Source organism: Vigna unguiculata, chromosome 3 (genome assembly GCF_037176805.1).
Source record: "Vigna unguiculata cultivar grain cowpea cultivar isolate G323 ecotype 2 chromosome 3, ASM3717680v1, whole genome shotgun sequence".
Lineage (NCBI taxonomy): Eukaryota > Viridiplantae > Streptophyta > Magnoliopsida > Fabales > Fabaceae > Vigna > Vigna unguiculata.
Window position 1 is genome coordinate 15,183,082 of NC_140794.1, and position 20,950 is coordinate 15,204,031.

A 20,950-nucleotide genomic window follows, 5' to 3' on the forward strand; every position below is an offset into this window, starting at 1 on the left:
CATTAAGCATGCAAAGAATTATAATTAAACCAGAGGATTATCAATGGCTAAACAAAAAGAAAGACAAAAAAGTATGATAAAGCAGAGCTACTACGTATAGCTTTGGTGACGGTGTCCGTGTTGTGAGGGCCACTTTAGCTGGCATAACACAACGTTGTTAAATTGTTAAAGGATAAAAATGTGGCAGAGCATGTTGTTTTTCTCAATGAATGACTAAGGATAAATAATTTTTAGATCTAAACATTGTTTATTTGGATCCATATATTAAAATACAAAATGTATCTAAGTTTTACTTTTCTCACAGCAGTTTAGTAAAATAACTATGATTATGTAATCGACAATGACTCTGTGGCCCAATGGATAAGGCGCTGGTCTACGGAACCAGAGATTCTGGGTTCGATCCCCAGCAGAGTCGATTTGATATAACATTATGAATTGTGTTAATTCATATTTTTCATTTTATTAGAACTTTTACTTTTTCCTATTAAATATAGTATATAAACCATACACATGATTATAAATAACAAAGTCAGGATGGCCGAGTGGTCTAAGGCGCCAGACTCAAGTTCTGGTCTTCGAAAGAGGGCGTGGGTTCAAATCCCACTTCTGACATTTTTCTTTGAAATTTTTACATTTTTTTCAAATTTTTTTATGAAAATTATAATACCTTGGAATCTCCAAAACATGTATTTCAAACAAAAATATTATTGTAACCAGTAATCCAAATTGGAAGCGACTAAAATTAAAGACAAACATAATTGGCAGATTAAGACCAATAAAAAATTGTTGAGGGACTACAAATGATTTGTTTTATTCTTTAACAAAGAGATTCGAAGAATGAAACTTTTAAAAGATAAGAAACTAAACATATATTTTATTGAAAAATACACATGCAAGGCCACATTGAACAAATATTTTGATGCTACAGTTCAATTAACAGGAATATTCAATGGTAGGACATCAATTTGTTGTTTTGAAAAGCACAAGTACAATTTGAAAAAATATTAAATAATAATAACATATTTAACCAAATTAAAATACAGGATCGTGATAACATGCTATTTTTTTTTTGTATCAATAGTATCTCTAATTTAAATCGTTCTTAAGATTTTTTATGATATTTTATTTTAATTTAACTGGATTATAGTATTATATTACATTATGATAAACCGAATATTTTATATTAATTATGCATAAATGTTAGCAATTTAAAATCGATGCTTAAAATTTATAAAAAAAAATCATTTTTTTCATGTATTCTTATAGTAAAAATTGGGTGTAGATTTATGACTTAATTCTTAGAGGTTGCTCGAAGAAGTTTTAAGAGATATTTTTTAAAATGGTAGAGAGATGAGTTAGTTTTAATATCCTTGGGTGAATATTATATATATGTTGGTAGTCCTCTCCAAAGAGACATGTTTTGAACTTTTCAACAACATATCAAATGAAATATCAACTAATACTTAGGGTTTAGTTTCTTCTTCTGTGGGTTATAAATTTTTTATTTAGATGGACATCCCCGAATGTTTATATGTTATAAATTGAGTTTCTAACCTTTAAATAACTAAAAAATTGTCTTTAAAATAGTCTTGATTGGAACTCATTTTATCACATAAAAAATTTGTGAAGTTTTGTAGTGCTTCCCATACTTCTCACCATATCCATTAATGTTTCATTCCTTTTTTAGTCACACCATATTAGTCAATAATTCTATGTTTGCAAAAAAATATTGTAAATGAATGAGGTGTGTGTCCGATCTCTATACGTATTTATCATAATATCTTTATCTTTATTTGATCTCACATTTTTTACTTATTTTCTGCATTATATTTCTGCTTCAATCTTAAAAAGTTTAAAGACATCAAAAACATATCATTGGAACTAAAGATACATATATTGAGGGAGGGAGGACTATTTGAGAGACATCACATTGGACCTTTAACAAGGTTCATGGCTAGAAGAATTGAAAAATAGATCTCAAAGAAGACTCTCCTACATTGTAGTGTAGGCTATTAGAAATTTTATTCTTTCTTTTTAGTCTTGTATAAATTGTATAAGTGTATATTTAGTTTATATTTTTGTAGAATTTTGTAGCAACTTGTATGGATTTGAGCATCAATTGGGCCTTGTTTAGACGTCCAAGACCATGGAAAAAATGAGACAAATATGACTAAATCATGGAGAAGAAGGCTTGAAGTGGAAGTCCCACATCACTTGAGAGAAGCAAACAATAAGCTTAATTAAGACATTTATTTGCTGCATTGGTACATCCACTTTGAGCTTATGTCCCACATTTTTTGTATATTTAGGTGCAAGGGGACTAGACATCTCTAAATAAGACCTCTTGCATATTGTAAGACTTACCTTTTGATGGATGATAATTTGAATTGCTGATATGCTTTTCTTCTTGTTCTTGAGGATATAACATGAGAGTAATATTCTTCTAGTTCTTCTCCAAGGAAACCTCCTTATTTGAGAAGCAACTTTTGAGTTTCTTTTAAGAAACTTGGAAAAAAGTTGTAAGAATTTGGGAGAATGTGTTTTTCATAGTCAAATTCACAAAAAAAAATAAAAATAAACGAATTACCTTTTTTCCCTGTGTCATTTTGTTTTACAAAAGAAACACTTTGATTCTTTCTATATGAATGGTTGAGCAATAATTTTTCCCTTGTGATTAACTTGATTGTTATTACTCTTAACAAAGGTAGTCAAGTTCACCTTCTCTCATTCTTTCATTAGTTACATTTCGTCTTCTTGAAGACACATGTTTATAATTCATTAATTGATCACTTATCTGTGGGAGATTTTAAAAGGGAGGCATAAAGATGAGGCAAAATGTACATAATATAGTGTACCAGGAAGGAGTCAAACATTGTAACCTCCAAATCTTTCAATTGAATTACAATATCCCTTATGTGCATGATATGATAACATACTACTATAATCTCAGTGAACTTTATCGACGAAAATTCCATCATAAATGTATTTGTTATTATAGGTAACAAATTACTCCTTTATAGTCTTCAATAAATCCTTGACATTATCAGGTTTATCAATAGAGCCTCAAATTTTAACAAAAATGTTGGTCTTTAGGAACATTACAGAGTGACAATTTGACCTTTCTCATTTTCATATTACATTGGAAATGTTGGTCTTAGTGATAATTAGCGTCTCCTTTAAAAGAAAAAAAGAACATGAATCTATTAAATGCTTGACTTGCTTTTACAGAGGCAACAAAGGTTGCTTTTATACAAAAGAAGGAAAGAGAAAAGCTAAGACTATGCAAGGCTTTGCAAGCTAACGAAACTAACAGAGAAAGAGATTGAAAAATAGAATACGCTAAAACATACAACCTAACACACCCCTGCAAACTCAAGGTGGATGATGAATGTCAAGAACCTTGAGTTTGTCATGAAAAGCTAAGAACGGAACACCAGAAATGTGTTTGGTAAATGTGTCAACGACTTGGTAGATAATAGGTATATGAAAGACACTAATGTTGTTTTTATGAAGATGATCATGAACATAATGAAGGTAAATTTTGAAGTGTTTGGTACGTGAGTGCATGATAGGATGTGCATTGGTTGTCTGAGTATATTGTAGGAGGAGATGAAGGAACTTTGAGTTCTTGAAGAAGCATTTGAAGTCACAAGACATTAGAAATAGCGGAAGCAAAGCTGTAGTACTCAACTTTTGTACAACTCTGAGAGACAACTTTTTGTATCTTTGAAGAACAATTTGAGGTTTTAACCAATGCAAAAATAGAAGCTAGAGGTTGACTTTCGATCGTCGGGGTTAGCAACCAATCTGCATTAATGAAACACTTGATAAACCAATTTTGGGAAGGTGAGAAACAAACCCCATTGAAGTGCATGCAATGTAGCGTAGTATTCTCTTGAAACCTTTCCAATGATGAACTTGAGGAGCTTGCATGAACTGACATACTTTGTTCATGACAAAGGTGATATAAGGTCTTGTGAAAATGATGTACTAGAGAGCGCCCAACTATCTTCTTATAGGTACATGGACAAAGTCATTGTGGACCAAGGTCGAGCTTCCATGTATGGATTCATTGAACCTTAGACCATTCAAGTTAATGGAAGCACACTTGAGCAATGAAAACTTATTTGCAAACATGGATGGCTGAGTAAAGAAGAGAGATCTACTTTGCGCCCTACATTGATGGGTAGGTTGTTATTGTTTGAAATATTTTATGAAGTACTGTTAATTATTTGACTAACTACTTGTGATTGATGGTAGGGCCCATTGACAACTATTGGTCATCATTCCAACACAATGCACAATTGTATGATTTTATTCATTAGAAGTGTATTAAAAGTAAGTGTTGCACAGATCGATGTCCTTTGACGCTTTGTAGTGCAACACTAGACGTCAATAATTGTTGTTTTATGTTCAAATTGATGCCAGTTGGACGTCGATGCTTTCCCGAATCTGTCATTAAGGGACGTTGGATCCCTGTATAGCTGATGTTCTTGGACATCAGGTTTGCATTCTGACGTCAATTTTGATGTCACCCGATACGATGTCGGAGTTTGGGTAGACGTCAAAGACAAAAAATATCAAACATTAAAAGCCTTTTTTGTGTTAGTGACAACAGAGTCGAGGCTAGCCATTTTTGTTAACATATGTGAGAACATAGATCCCAGGAGCCAGACAATTATTATATGATTCTATTGTTGATGATAAAGATACGTAGAATTTTGGATGAATGAACCAAGATCGATAAATGGAGGAAATTGGAGTAGAATGTGATTATTATTAATAAAATGAAGAAAATTTAAACCTTTGATCGTAGCAAGAACCCAATGCCGCCATATTAAGAAATTTTCATTATTTAGTTTGACTTGATATGGTGTGAAAAAAGTGTGCGGGTTGAAGGTGGGGGGAGGAAGAGAAGAATTTTGGTGATTGGTGGATGTATGTGAGTTTTCTAACGCTGTCATGGCAACCGACTTTGGATACTGTTTCGGTTAGAAAAGAGGTGTAAAATAACCTTCAACCGAAAACAAAAGAAAGAAGTATTTCAACCTTAGTGACTCACTTAGGCCAAAATAAATCCATCCATTGACCATGGGAGTAACACTCTTATCTATAGGCTTTAAAATTGGTTACAACTGTTATATATATACATAATCAAATATTTACGAAATATTTCTAATAATCTTCTAAAAATAATCTAATAAATAACAACTGTAACACTTCAAATAAAATCTTCCTAAATAATAACTAAGATATCCCCTTTACATAATCTAAGATTTTTCCAGCATTGATCTTAGAGTGACACCTTTAGCAATTTTGTCAACAACTTCAATTTATCACTATTCTGCCTCGACTTTATGATGATGCCACTCTTCTTCTTTATATATCACCAACTCTAGGTCGACTTTGTGACGACACCACTCTTCTTCTTTATATATCACCAACTCTGCCTCGACTTTATAACGAAACCACTCTTCTTCTTTTTTATATATCACCAACTCTGCCTCGACTTTATGACGATGCTAATATTCTTCTATATATCACCAACTTTGGCTTGACTTTATGATGATGCTAATATTCTTCTCTATATATCATTAACTTTTCCTCGACTTTATGACGATGCTATTATTCTCCTATATATATATATATATATATATATATATATATATATATATATATATATATATATCACTGACTCTACCTCGACTTTATGACGGTGCTAATATTCTTCTATATATATCACTAACTCTACCTCGACTTTATGACGATGCTAATATTTCTCTCTATATATCACCAACTCTCCTCCAACTTTATGACGACACCACTTCACATCTCTGCTCCTCGTCACTCCAGCGTCGGCAGCAGACCCACATGTTGTTTCTAGACAGGTATAAATACCATAAAAGAAAAGAAGAACATGAATCTATTAAATGCTTGACTTGCTTTTACAAATGCAACAAAACCTACTTTTATACAAAAGAAGGAAAGAGAAAAACTAAGACTATGCAAGGCTTTGCAAGGCTAACGAAACTAACAGGAAGAGAAACTGAAAAAAAGAATACGTCTAAAACGAACCTAACATCCTATTTTGCAATATTCACTATTCATATAACCCAAAGAATGACACACTTTTTGCATACTTTATAATGGCCACCACTTGGGAATACTACATTTAATATAAAAAATATTGCAAAAGTTATACATGCTTACATCATAATTTGATACTAGAATAAATATCATGTTTTATTGTTTTAAGTCATGAGTTTAGTAATATAAAATTTGTTTATCGGCTAAAATCATAATAAATTAGACTTGTCATGATAAAACTATATGTTTCTTTTCGTAACTCATGTGGATTGCAAAAGAGAATATCAATCATATATTCTTTGAACGTAAACTTGTTATGGGATGTGTAGTAGATGGGTAGAAATGTTAGCAATTTTAGTCATACATATATATGATAAATAATTAAATGTGTTAGGATTGTTATATCTAATTAATTATATCTATGTCTAAAAATATATATCTATAATGAAAATATCACCTGTGTAGATACCTGTGATATTCTAATTTGATGAAGGAGATAAATTAGGAATATTGTCTTTTAGAAAATAGTAACCGACATAAGTTACATAAAGAGGTTATGATCCTCATCTGAGAATATGTTAAAAAATTATTCTGTTCCTTTCTTTTTCTCCCCACAAAAAAAAAAGCAAGAGAAAACTCAGTGTACTCTCCAGATGAAAGACCATATACCAAATTTATCAAATATTCTCGAATATGCTTCCACAATTAGTCCTTTGGATATTAATAATTGTTTGAAATTTATTGCTATTTATGTTTTCATAAACCAACCATCCATGAATAACTTTGATTACTTATATATTTCTATTTTTCCATTTCCAAAATAATAACAATAAAAAGCAAAAGTTTGTATTAACAAAGTTTTGCATCTACTTAAAGATATTTTATCTAACAAAGTAACATTGAAGATAGTTTTTGTGATATTTTTAATGTATGGTTGAAGTATGATTTCCATGACAAACAAAACTGTGGCATTGGGTGTGTTAATGTCAATTAAAGAAAAGAAAAACAAAATTTAGATTTGTCTTCTTCTTCGTTCAAGCGATGTTAGTGTTCACAATTGAGCATTGGACTTTGAGCTTTCAAACCAACCATTAGCAATCACCAATCACCTTCCATCAATAGTACAAAAAATAACAATTAAATTTTCACTCGAAAAATTTACAATTTTTTTTTTTCATCTGATTCTGTGATTGTGAATTTCCAGAACCAATCTAATAGTATATAAGACTAAAGAAATATAATGTATTTATATAAGTTTGTATACTTAATATTATATTATTTCTGTGTAGTTAAATTATACAATTATAATAAGATAAGGCAGAGTCAGTCTACCTTGTGGACATGTTATATTAATAACACTTAAGTATAATTAAATATAAAATTGTAAGAAATATAAAGTTTTTATATATTTTAAAACTTCTTTGCGTTTTTAATTGATATTTTATTATAGAAAATAAAAATCTATTGAATAATAAAAAAATCTCAATATATAAACAAAGACATTAAATGTAAAAAATGTATTTTATCTTTTACCTTAGGAAGAAATGTTTTACATTAGTTAACTATTCAAATTAATCAGAAATAACTGTTAAAGAATCTGCTGATAAAAAGAAATTGTTACAGCATCTTAATACAGTTTTATAGGATAAACAATATTTTTTTTATTAAACTTTTAATTTTTTATTTCGATCCTCAAAACTTTTTACCTATTTTCTGTTTTCTAATTTGAAATTCATTATTTTAATGTTTGTTTTAAAATTAGAGAATATAAATATCATATAGAAAGAGTGAAAAATTGTCATATTTTAATTTTCCAAATTTAGAAAAATACAATTTCAATTTCTAAACACTGATTTCAAAGATTAAAAAACAGTTCTCTAAGAACTATTTTAGTTCTTTAAATTTAGTTGGTTTTTTGAAGTGTAACTTGTATATTCATTTAAGAGAATAGAAACTAATATTGCTGGTGATAAGATACCTGTCGCTAGTGTTTGCATTAGAAGCGGTTTCTGCTTTAGTTTACTATCTATTCTCACAGTTCAACACACTCACAGTTAACATCACCCAAACTCATGGCTTCTCACGGCGAACATCACCACCACCACCACCATGATCATGATCACGATCATAATCACCACCATGAACATGATCATGACGGTGAAAAGGGAGAGGGGAAGTCATGGGTAGGCAAGGATGGTAGGGTGTACCACAGCCACGATGGTCTTGCGCCGCATTCTCACGAACCCATCTACTCACCTGGCTTCTTCAGCAGAAGAGCCCCTCCTCTTAACAGGAATTTCAACGAAAGAGCCTTCACTGTCGGAATTGGTGGACCTGTCGGCACTGGGTGGGTCCCTCTTTCTCTGTGTATTCAAAACCCTTCAAAAGTTAAGCCTTTTTTCATTTTCATGGCAATGCAGGAAAACAGCTCTCATGTTGGCCCTTTGTGAATACCTTCGGGATAACTACAGTCTCGCTGCTGTCAGTTTTTCCACCTTCTCTGTCTTCCAATTTTACTCTTAATTTGACAAAAGCAAAAAAAAAAAAAAAATGTGCTTGCTTTGTTGTTTGTTTCAGGTGACAAATGATATATTCACGAAAGAGGATGGTGAGTTCTTGGTGAAGCACAAAGCTCTTCCAGAAGAAAGGATACGCGCTGTGGAAACTGGGGGCTGCCCGCATGCTGCCATTCGGGAAGACATTAGTATTAATCTTGGACCACTCGAGGAGCTTTCTAACCTCTTCAAAGCAGATATACTTCTTTGTGAATCTGGGGGAGGTGTTTTTCTTTATCTAATTTTTAATCAATTACTACAATTTAATTAAGTTTACTCACATGTTATTAAGTTTATTCACTTTGATAAATACATATGACTGGATGATTTTTGATTCCTTGATAGTGTCAAGATTGAATAAACTCTTCGTTGCTATGTTTAGAATCTAGTTAACATGTTTTGGATGATTTTTAACTTAAACCAGATGTTGAACAAGCTAAACGATTGTTTGTATGAATTAGTTGTGTAATTTCTTAGATATGCGATTGTTTTTTAAATTAAGTTAGATCCCAAGAGATTTGGATATTCACTTGAGTTGAGTTTCTTTCTTCTGCAGATAACCTGGCTGCCAATTTCAGCAGGGAATTGGCTGACTACATAATTTACATAATAGATGTGTCTGGTGGTGATAAAATTCCTAGGAAAGGTGGTCCTGGAATCACACAAGCCGATCTCCTTGTAGGTTCTATTTGCATAGATCTTGCACTGTTCTTGTCACAGATCCATCGATGCTTATCTACAATCCTTGTTGTAAGATTTTGGAATATGATTGTGGAACTGGTTGGACTTTATTTCAGGTGATAAACAAGACTGACCTTGCTCCAGCAATTGGGGCTGATTTAGCAGTCATGCAGCGGGATGCTTTGCGGATGAGAGATGGAGGGCCGTTTGTCTTTGCACAGGTTAGTTAAGAACATCATTTATTGGAACAATGGTGTTATAAATCTTAATTGTGGCTTAATACACTTAAACCCCATGGTATATTAAAGTTTCAGCTTTTCACTTTGGCCTGCTGTGTTTAGCTTTTGCATGCTTTGTGGCACTAAATATACAGCAGTGAACATTCTATTAGCAGTAGTACTGTGCTTTCTCTTACATGTTATTTAAGTTACAATGCTTGCTTGTAATCTGGAATGTTTATAAATTATAACACTTACCTTTGTGACTTTGGTTTTTGATTGCATTTTTCCCTTGCTTAAACAAACTGAGACCTGTTGGTTTACACCAGTAATTAGTTCCCCACATCATGCACGTGTTGTAATGCAAATTTGGATACAGATCCCAATTATGATTCACTTCATTTTAGCATTGAAGTAACAGCAAAGCTGGTTGTGTGCTGCACCTTATTCAACCCACATTGGACTCTTTTTTTCAGCTTTCCCAATTCTAGCATCCTAATCAAACTGTTTTTAGCACCCATAATCTGTATCTTTATCATATGGTCTTGAACGACCAACAATCCTTTAATTTTTCACCCCTTTTCTTCTTAACTTGATTTACAAATCTATGTGCAGGTGAAGCATAAGGTTGGAGTAGACGAAATTGTGAATCATGTCTTACAGGCGTGGGAAGCAACGACAGGCAATAAACGTCATTAACGTTTCTTTGTAAAACGGTTTCCTTTATGTCGCATATTCTGATAGCATGTTGAGAAACAACTTCGGAGACATTCTTGTTCCTGCATGTTACATTAACAACTTTCTCAACATGTTACTGCTTGGACTTAATTAATCTTAGGCTATTGCTACATGCAACTCTCTTTGTTACTGTCATCAAATGGATTGTTGTTGTTTAAGAGTTACACAAATGTCAAACAATCAAGATAAGATATTAACAATAATAACGAGATATATGTACAAACTTATTACGAAAAGAGAAGTATACCCAATAGGTTGTGGTCATAAACAAAAGAACTACAAACCATATTCAACAATTGGAAGGAAGACCACGTGTAGGATAAGTTGTCAAAAATAACTTTTTATTTATTAATCATATTGTGCATTGCTTTGTAATATCTTAAAATTTAAATTTACCAAAATTTATTCAATACTTTATAACATTTCAAAATATTTATGTTACCGAAACAATAAAAAACTAGACACAAATTTTAAAATTAAAAATAGGAGAATCATCTGATCGTAGATACAGCTTCATCCAACTTAGAAACCGATCAATCTGAATTTGAAGGGATGGCTGCAAATGGAGAGAGAATTTTGAAGGAGTTGGCTAATCTAGATATTGGATGCAAACCTTTGTGCATCCTGTTACTGCCACAATTGCAGGATGGTGCAAACAGTTAGCTGAAATCAGGCCTGATACATTTGTTACCTAATTTTGATGGACTGGCGACCCTCACAAACACCTAATGGAATTTAGTGTGTTCAACCATGAAGCAAGCTGAAGTGCCTGAAGAACTGATCAAGATGAAGACCTTCCATTTTCTCTTTCTGACATTGCAAAGGATTGGCTGTACCTTCAACCAACACAAAATTACCACTTGGAATGATATGAAAAGGAAGTTTGTGGAAAAAATTTTCCGTGCTTCAAGAAGGAAATTAGTGTAGTATAAGAAAACTTCAAAGAGAAAGTTTATATGATTACCGGGAGAGGTTCAATAAGTTGTGTCCCACATGTCCTCAGATTAATGAACAGTCCCAACAGCAAGCTAATTCAACAACAGATGCAAAATGCTGGATCACCAATTCAACCTTTCCATGCACAACAGTCTCAACAGCAAGCTAATTCAGAGCCTTTTTGGAGGATTTGGTGAAGCAAATGGCCGCAAATAACATTCAATTTGAGCAGAACATTTCAGCAACTGTGCAAGATTTGAAGATGCAAATGGGGCGGATGGCCACCACCATCAATGAGTTAAAACAACAGAAATCTGGAGCCATTCCCTCTCAAGCTGTAATAATCCAAAAGGGAATGTGAGTGCTATAACATTGAGGAGTGGAAAAGAGCTAATTGAGAAGATCAAAGACAAATCAGTGGTGGAAGAAAAAGAACAGCAAGCACAGCAGTTAGCACCCTTGCCTTTTCCTTCAAGGGTTGCTACCTAAGAAGCTGGAAAATGATAGAGACTTGCTGGAAATCTTTCGGAAAGTAGAAATAAATATTCCACAGCTGGATGACATCAAATAAATCTCTAAATTTGCTAAGTTTTTGAAAGAGTTATGCACATATAAGAGAAATTTAAAACAGAAAAGTGTGCAAACAGTTTCATCTCTATCCCACTCCAGTTTGCCCAAGAAATCTGATGATCCAGGCCACTTTACCATTCCTTGACCTATTGGTGAGCTAACTATAGAAAATGCCTTACTGGATTTGCAAGCTTCAATTAATGTTATGCCTTCAGCTGTGTATAGAATGTTACATTTGGGAGATCTGAAACCAACTAATGTCATAATTCAGCTAGCAAATCGCAGCACTGCTCAACCTTTAGGAGTGCTTGAGGATGTGTTGGTGAAGGTCAACCAATTAATTTTTCCAATATTTTAGACATTATTCAAGATGAACAGTCAGCTCATAGGTCTACACTGATTTTAGGAAGACCACTCTTGATGTTCATATAGGGACACTATCAATGGAGTTTGGAGATGATATTGAGAAATTCAACATCTTTGAAGCTATGAAGCATCCACTGGAGAATCATTCTGTTTTTAAGTGTGAATTTGCTGAAATCACAAACCTTGATAATATTTTTATAGAGTTAGAAATAGGAGTAAATTAGATTGTGATTCTGAACTTTTTGCCTTTTAAAATTTTTCTGCTTTGAACATTGAAGATATCACAGAATATAATTGTAATGATGGTATTTGCAATATGTGTACTGATATAAACACTTTCATAGGATCTGGTTTTAATCATTTTGCAGGTACAACAACTGTCCAAACTGAAAAAGAGCATCAAGAATCAACTGTTCCACAACAGCAACAGCGACACCAAGAGCCAACTGAGAAAAAGTCAAAAGTGGATTTGAAGATATTGCCCTAACATTTGAAATATGTCCTCCTCGATGAAGAACAGAAGTTTCCAGTTATAGTTGCTAATAATCTTCTCCAGGAACAAGAGTGATTAGAGCTGTTAGAGCAATCTGAAAAACCTGCAGATTCTTGTTCACAGGATAGGATTCCAGCTACTATTGTTCATAGTCCTATTGTTTTTGCTACTGGTGTTTCTGATTCTGATTTTAATGATTCAATTGCTAATACTTCTAATCTTAATTTTTGTTACTGCTGCTGATTTTAATACTGCTACTTTTGCTAATGTTACTGATTTTACAAATACAGTTGTTGCTGTTGTTGATGGTCTTACATCTCCTATTTTACACCTTCAGTCACTTTCATTTGGTGATGAGAAGGAGTTGCTGCTGCTGCCACAAATTTCAGTAGACAACCAGATCAGTGCATCTATACCCAGATAGGACAGAGTTGAGCAGAAGAATAATGTGCTTAAATTTTTCTCCCATTTTTTTTTTCATAATAGGAGTAGAATTTTGATACTTTCTTTAGTTAGTATAGTTAGAAGTAGTAAATATAGTATAGTGAGTAGTATAGAAAGTAAATTGTACTACATAAAAAATAAATAAAATAAATTTTTATTTATGACCAATTTGAGTTAGGCCATCTTTTTCTTTTCGTTAGCTCAATTAAGTTTTCTGTAGTTTACACTTGTTGTTTTCTGTTTTCTGACTTAATACTAGTTTGTTGGTGGTAGGTCATCTTTGTTGATATTAGACTTGAATTCTGATATTTTCTTGTTCTTGTTTCTGGACCTGATGTGTTTTTGTTTTTGTTTCTATGTCTTGAATTAGGAATTAGTATAATTCAGTTCTCATTCGCTATTTCACAGTTTCAGTAACTTCATTTTAGTTTTTTCACTGCATTTTCGTTTCTTACTGCATTTCGTTTCTGCTGTGCCTGGTCATTCTTGCATTCACTCTCAATTGTTGTTTCTAGTTTCTGTCCAAGTCTCCACAGTCCAGTTTCTGCCCAACCTAGAAAAGACAAATCAGCTTAGTCACTCCATTTTAGCTTTAGCCCATATCAGTTTTGACTGCTTGTACTAACTTTGCAAAATTCATTAAAAATAGATAGAAATTGATTTTTGAGTCAAATTTTTGTGTTAACTTTATCAGTGTATATTTGTTTGTAGAGTCTTTACATTGCTTGTATAAATCATAGATTCTGTTTTGCCAAAATTTGGTGGTAAAAAAACTTGAAATGATTATAACTTGGTGAATCGCAACGTTTTGGAAATTGTGTTTCCATTCCGCTGGCCAACTTCCAAAAGAGGCTGGGGTGCCAAATTTTCAAAATTTCACCATTTACTATCTCTTTTCTACTTTCTTAGCTTTTTCCATTTTTCTAGATTTCAGAGATTTATTTCCCTTACCTATATCATTCATAACATTCCAAAACTTTTTGTGGGGTTGTCTAGTAGTGAGTACAGATTTTTCATGCTTTTTCATTTTGGATTCTTTTATATGTAGAACATTTCGGGCATTGCATATAGCTAGTCATTTCTCATAGTTCATTGTTTCACAATTTTTCCGTTTTCTCTGCTGTTTCAGTCTTTCACTGTTCAATGCTACAGCTTTCAGTATGACGCTGTTCTCAGCCAAATATTACTCCTCATGGTTGTTTGGAAATTAAAGATGAAGTTTCCAGCAAAAAGCCTTCGAGTAAGCTGCATTTTTTGGATTAAGATGAAATAACATTCATGGAAAGTGTGATTGGAAGAGAACAACGATAGCAATTTCAAAGTTAATGAACATCGATTATTACAAAAAAATCCTTTATTAACGACCAAGTGACAAAAAATATAAGAAAATCCTTAATTAATAACTAATTTAAATATCAGGTAGTGAGCAAACCAAAGGTACGAAGGCACTCAACTTGGCCAGAGAATTTGAGATCCAAAGCATGAAGGAGACAAAAACTAAAAAATTATGCTGACAAACTGTTGAGCATTGCAAACCAGGTTCATCTTCTCGGTAAGGATTTTCCTGATGAAAAGATAGTACAAAAAAAATACTTGTTACTGTACCTGAAAAGTATGAATCCAAAATATCAGCATTAGAGGAGTCAAAAGACTCGTCAAATATCACCCTTGGAGAATTGGTAAATGCTTTACAAGCACCGGAACAGAGGAGAATGATGAGACATGAGGAGGCAATACAAGGTGCTTTTCATATAAAAGCACAAAACTCAGGAGGAGGCAAAGATAAGAAGAACACCAACTGGAAGAACAAGAAACCAGAAAGCTTCAACAAGCACCAAAGTGATACCTTTCCGCCTTGTCCACATTGCAAAAAAAATAAAAAAATAAACCACTCTAAAACAATGTTGGTGGAGGCCTGACATCAAGTGTAGAAAATGTGGCAAGCTGGGGCATGTAGAGCGGATTTGCAATTCACCAGAAGAGGCAAAGGTGTCCATAGAGCAGCAAGAAGATGAGCAACTCTTTGTTGCAACATGTTTTGCTACAAGCAACAGTTCTAGTGATTCATGGTTAATAGACAGTGGTTGTACAAACCATATGACGAACGACCAAGGAAATGGTGATTTGATCGCAGTTAAAGGAAAAGGAACTGTTACTATAGAAAGTTTAACAGTTGAAATGTGTATCTCTGATGTATTATATGTGCCTAACATTGACCAGAATTTGCTTAGTGTGGCGCAGCTAGTTGAAAAGGGCTTCAAAGTTATATTTGAAGACAAATGGTGCTTGATTAAGGATATAGAAGACAGAGATGTGTTTAAGGTGAAAATGAAGGCCAAAAGCTATGCTCTAAGTCTAATGGAGTAGGAGCAAATAACTTTTTCAAGCACCTGCAACAACATTGAATTATGGCACAAAAGGCTCAGACATTTCCACCTTGCGGGACTTCTATACATGCAAAAAAATGAGTTGGTTAAAGGTGTAACATTGCTTGAAGGCAAGATGACTGATTGCGTGACTTGTCAATATGGCATGCAAATTAGAAGACCATTTCCCCATACAACTTGGAAAGCTAAAAACACTTCAGTCCTCTCGTAATCATCATGGTTGAGCACTACTTGGCCTTATAAGTCTTCCAGGCTTCCAATAAACAATATAGTCGAGTAATATTCAACCCTATACCATACAATTTTCTTCACTTTCTCATCATATTTTCTTTTAATTCAAACAAATTTATTTTCAAATCTTTTTAATTTCTTGTTTAAAGCTATGTGGATGAGATTTTATGAAATCGCATGAGTATTTGGGATAATTGGATTAAAAGGATAGTTATATGAAGACATATATATTTTGAAAGTTTCTATGCATTTGTGAATGTGTTCCACCATAATTAAGGAGACTACTCGAAAGAGTGATATGTTTTATTAGTCGGGGAGACGGCTCAAAAGAGCGATGTGTTCCATTAGTCGAGGAGGTTGCTCGAAAAAGCGTTATGTTCCATCATAATCGGGAAGACTACTCGAAAGAGTAATGTGTTCCATTAGCGGAAGAGACCAAGGAGGTTGTCCTTTGAAAGTGTTTTGTACCATCATAACTAGGGAGGATGTTCGATGGGGTAATTGTTTCACTTTTGATCAAGGAGATTGCTTTTTTAAGGTGTTGGTGTGCATTAGTATGAAAAGAATTTAATTTTTATTTATTTATTTTATTGCTTTCTTAAAGGAAAAGTTTTATTTTATTTTTTTAAAGAAAATAGTTTAGTTTTACTATTTGAGCTCACTCTTCTATTTTCTTCTATTTTCAGATACAATTATCATTTTTATATAAGAGCATATGATACTAGAAAGTGTAGTTAATATCAAGAAATATTTGATATAATTTTTTAGTCTTATTTATTCATAAAGTATGTTTGTAAAACAATTATTTTTTTTATTGAGATTTTGAATAAAAGAAGAATAAAGTTGTATTTTAATTATATAATTTGTATTAATTACATATTTTAGTAAGCGAAGAATTGGAATCTTATATATTAATAAATTTTATTGGTTATAAATTTTATTAGAAATTAAAATATTTACATAAAAATATGTATCTTCGATAAATTAAAAATAAATAAATAATCGACAATATCTTAAAAATGTTTTCAAAACATTTGATTAAAAAAAATTCAATTAATATGTAATTATGACAGAGAGGTACAGTGAACTTTAAGCACATGCATTTAAATATGTTAACTTTTATAAAAGAAAATTTCCCTTACCATGCAAGCTTTTTTTTCCTGCATAGAAGAATATCCAGTTTCCCAATCGTAAGAAATATTTTGCAGATTTGCATTGAATCATTGTATGGTCTTTCACTCTAAGAACAAAAAACTAGAGAGCCATCCAAAAGCAAAAAAAATCTCCGAATATAGTATATTATTATTATTATTAAATATATATATATATATATATATATATATATATATATATTATGTACGTGTGTTAATTTTTTTAATGATAATAAAAATTAATAAAATTAAAATTATAAAAGTAAATATATATATAACTTTATAACTTTAATGTGTAATTTATTTATTTATTTTATAAGTAATTTTATTATTATAAATAATTATTTTAATTTAAGAAGATAGTTAAATTAAAAAAAAATCAAATAAGAAACAATTAAATTTAAAAAGAAAATCACTCAAAATAGATAAAATTGATAAAAAAATTATTTTAATTTTAAAAAACAATTACTTATTGAAAAATAGAATTAAAAAATATATATACAAGAAAGTGTTCCCTTTATACAGTTTGGTAATTGTACGATGAAATAGATTATTAATTAATAACAAACATAAGGCTGAAAAAAAAATACAAAGGTAAGATACTATCTTCTTGTAACCATCTCAAACTTGTACATTCTTTCACCTGTATGGAAAACTATGAAAAAAAAAAGTACAGACATTTTGAACTATGAATATCATAGCATCTCCAAACCATAGACAAACCCTGCATGTTTTGCCAAGTCATTTTGTGTATGAAAATAGAGTCTTCTAATCTGGTTAAAAACATGCAAAGTAACTAAACTATCAGATCCTGCATGATGACTTTTTCTGGCACTATTATCCAAACCTAAAGACTCACTAACTTTGTCTAAACCACCATGAAGGTTGGGACAAAATTTGATTAGATGTTTAACGTCGTATACTGTGTGTCCAAAGAAAAAATTAACGAGTTTCAGAAAGTCACCCAAGTTGGGAGGTAAAAGTGGTTGTGTATACAAAAAACGATGGCTCAATATCTTGACCATGTAGCCAAAATCGTAAGCACCATGGAAAGTAATCCAATGAATATGATTGTTGCAGAGGAGTCCTGAAAGCATCATAAGCTCTGCAAATCGCACAATGTTGACTCCAAATTTTTTATTCTTTTGAAAATCCATACCTTGACGTCGGAGGAGCGCAATGGAGTGAGGAGCATGGGGATGACAAGTGACATCAAACTCACAGAAGTTGAATTCCCAAATGAAGCGGTTGGAGGTTCCAAAGGTTGGAAGGTTTCCGTGACCGTCTGAAAGGGTCAATCCGACTTGGACGAGGTGCATACAGTCCACATTGGCTTTCATCACTGTATAATTATTTTGTGGTTGTCGGAGTGTTGGATCCGACTGAAAGATAACGCCGGGAAACTCTGTGTCCATAGAGATGAAAGGAAATAACCCAATCACCCTACGAATCAAATGGAATTCCTCCTCAAGATTAAATGACCATACTGATCGTGTCATCACAACAGCCATTTTAGTATATCTTTTTATCTCTCTTCTCAAGAACAAGACGAAATTATAATAATGGACCTCATTATACAACTTTTATAGTAGTGGGTATGCAAAATCATGTGACAATAGAAAATATAATAGATAATTGAATTCTATTATTTAATCTTATATAATCTAATGATATATTTTAACGGATACATATAATCTTATATAAATGGTAGCCTTATTATATAGAAAAGATAATACATAATTTAATCTTATAATATATCTACTATATATGACACAATTTAATGATAAATTTTAACAAATACATCTAATCTTATATAAATGATAGCCTTATTATATAAAAGATAATCCATAACTGAATTCTATAATTTAATCTTATAATATATCTACTTTGACATAATCTAATGATAAATTTTAACAAATACATCTAATCTTATATAAATAGTAGCCTTATATATATATATATATATATATATATATATAAACCGTATCTAATTATCTTATTTATTTCAAGTATTTCTTTAATATTTAAAAAATTGTTGTATTTAAATTATATATATATATATATATATATATATATATATATATAATTTCACTGATACTATCAGAACCATATCTAGTTATTTTATTTACTTCAAGTCATAATTAGATTTAATTGATATATAATTATTTTATTATCTTTTTTATAGGAGGATATATTTAATGTTTAAGAAAATTTTGTATTTAAATTATAGATAATTATTTTATCTAATTTACGCTCCTTAAAATATCAAAATTTTAAAAACTGAAACCAATTTTTGGAGTATATGATAAAATAAAATAATTCGTGTAAACACGAATCAGATATACTCTCTACCCCTCATAATATAAAATAAATGATGTTATCATTATCAACCTGTTATATTATTATCTCTAAATTATGAGGGTAAACTGTTTTAAAAAAATTGCAATCGTATATTTTTAACTTCGATTTTCATGACCGACGTAAATTATAGGTTAAATTATATTTTTAGTCTCCATTTTTGTAGCAAAATTTGAATTTGGTCCCTCAATTATTTTTTATCTCAATTTGGTCCTTATTTTGGGAAATTTGACTCAATCAAGTCCTTTCCGTTAGTGGTGGAGTAACGGTGTTAAATGGGGTACCACGTGTCAGCTTCTGGATTTTTTGAATTTTTTTTTTATTTTTATTTTTATTTTTGAATTTTTTTTTATTTTTTATTAATTTTTTAAAATTTTTTTAAAAAATTAAAATTTTGCCACGTGTCAAGCAGACATCGTGCCACGTGGCAGTGACAGTGCCACGTGTCACTATTTGGGAGTTGTCATTTTTTCATCCTCAATTTGGTCCCTGTATTTTATTTTTTGTCTCAATTTAGTCCCAATTTTTGTAAAAATTGTGCAATTTTGTCCCTCTCCAAATTGAAACCAAATTTAATTTCTATATAAATATGCACAAATATTTCTATCAAAATTGATATTTCAAGTAAATATTTTTAACAAGATTAAGTTTATTTTAATTTATATTTTACGTTAAACTTTATTTAAAACTGTTTTAAAGTTGTTAATAGAAAATAATGTTAATAAAAAAATTCCTAAATTATATTGATATTTTATTACATTATACTTTAATATTGTTTTTTATTTGAATTTATATTTTAAATAATTGCATATTTTTAAAATGTGTAAAATTCAATAATTTCTATACAAATATTTTAGTTAGTATAAAAATAACAATTATATAATTTAAGAAAAATTAACTAGTTTATGTAACAATAAAAAACAAATATTTAAAATTTGAAAACAATTTTAAGTAAAATTTAATGTGAAACAAATTTAAAGAAACTTGGTTTTATTGAAAATATATAATAAAAATATCAATTTGAATAAAAAAAATCAAATTTAATAAAAATATTTGTATAACATTTTATAATTTTTGTTTCAATTTGGAGGGGGACGAAATTGCATAATTTTTACAAAAATTGGGACTAAATTGAGACAAAAGATAAAATACAGGGACCAAATTGAGAATGAGAAAATGACACCTCCCAAATAGTGACACGTGGCACTATGTCAGCTTGACACGTGGCAAAAATTTAATTTTTTTAAAATTTTTTAAAAAATTAATAAAAAATAATAAAATTAAAAAAAAATAATAAAATTCAAAAAATCCAGAAGCTGATACGTGGTACCCATTTAACACCGTTACTTCACGGAAAGGACTTGATTGAGTCAAATTTCCCAAAATAGGGACCAGATTGAAATAAAAATTAATTGAGGGACCAAATTCAAATTTTGCTACGAAAATGGGGACTAAAAGTATAATTTAATCTAAATTATAACATATGAATGTTTTTGAAATAGTGAATCTTAAAAAAAATAAAAATAACAGAATAAATAAGTAAACAATGGAGTGAATTGCATTAGAAACAAAAATGAAATGCACTAGATGTTGGAATCTTTACCGAATCTCTTTATTATTTTTAAATATATTAAAAGTAACTAATATAAAAAAATTAATATATTTTAGTTAATACAAAAGTTCAGAAAATAAGATATGAAGGAAAGACAGAATCACACGAGGAGAAGTTAGTTAA

At 31.0% G+C, this 20,950-nt stretch overlaps 1 protein-coding gene, 2 non-coding genes and 1 pseudogene across 3 annotated transcripts; 3 read left to right on the top strand and 1 right to left on the bottom strand.

Annotated features, from left to right (window-relative positions):
* The first annotated feature begins 342 nt into the window (after window positions 1-342).
* On the top strand, window positions 343-415 carry TRNAR-ACG (transfer RNA arginine (anticodon ACG)). Its single transcript has one exon. It is a non-coding gene; the product is annotated as a tRNA-Arg (tRNA).
* A 113-nt stretch (window positions 416-528) lies between these two features.
* Window positions 529-612, top strand: TRNAL-CAA (transfer RNA leucine (anticodon CAA)). Its single transcript has one exon. It is a non-coding gene; the product is annotated as a tRNA-Leu (tRNA).
* A 7,446-nt stretch (window positions 613-8,058) lies between these two features.
* Window positions 8,059-10,419, top strand: UREG (urease accessory protein G). The gene is made up of 6 exons (XM_028060778.2): window positions 8,059-8,434; window positions 8,508-8,568; window positions 8,665-8,866; window positions 9,199-9,320; window positions 9,440-9,544; window positions 10,157-10,419. The coding sequence occupies exons 1-6, from the start codon at window positions 8,160-8,162 to the stop codon at window positions 10,238-10,240; spliced, it is 849 nt and encodes a 282-aa protein (XP_027916579.1). The 5' UTR covers window positions 8,059-8,159; the 3' UTR covers window positions 10,241-10,419.
* A 7,133-nt stretch (window positions 10,420-17,552) lies between these two features.
* LOC114175078 (putative CCR4-associated factor 1 homolog 9 pseudogene) lies at window positions 17,553-18,368 on the bottom strand (annotated as a pseudogene).
* Between the last annotated feature and the right edge of the window lie 2,582 nt (window positions 18,369-20,950).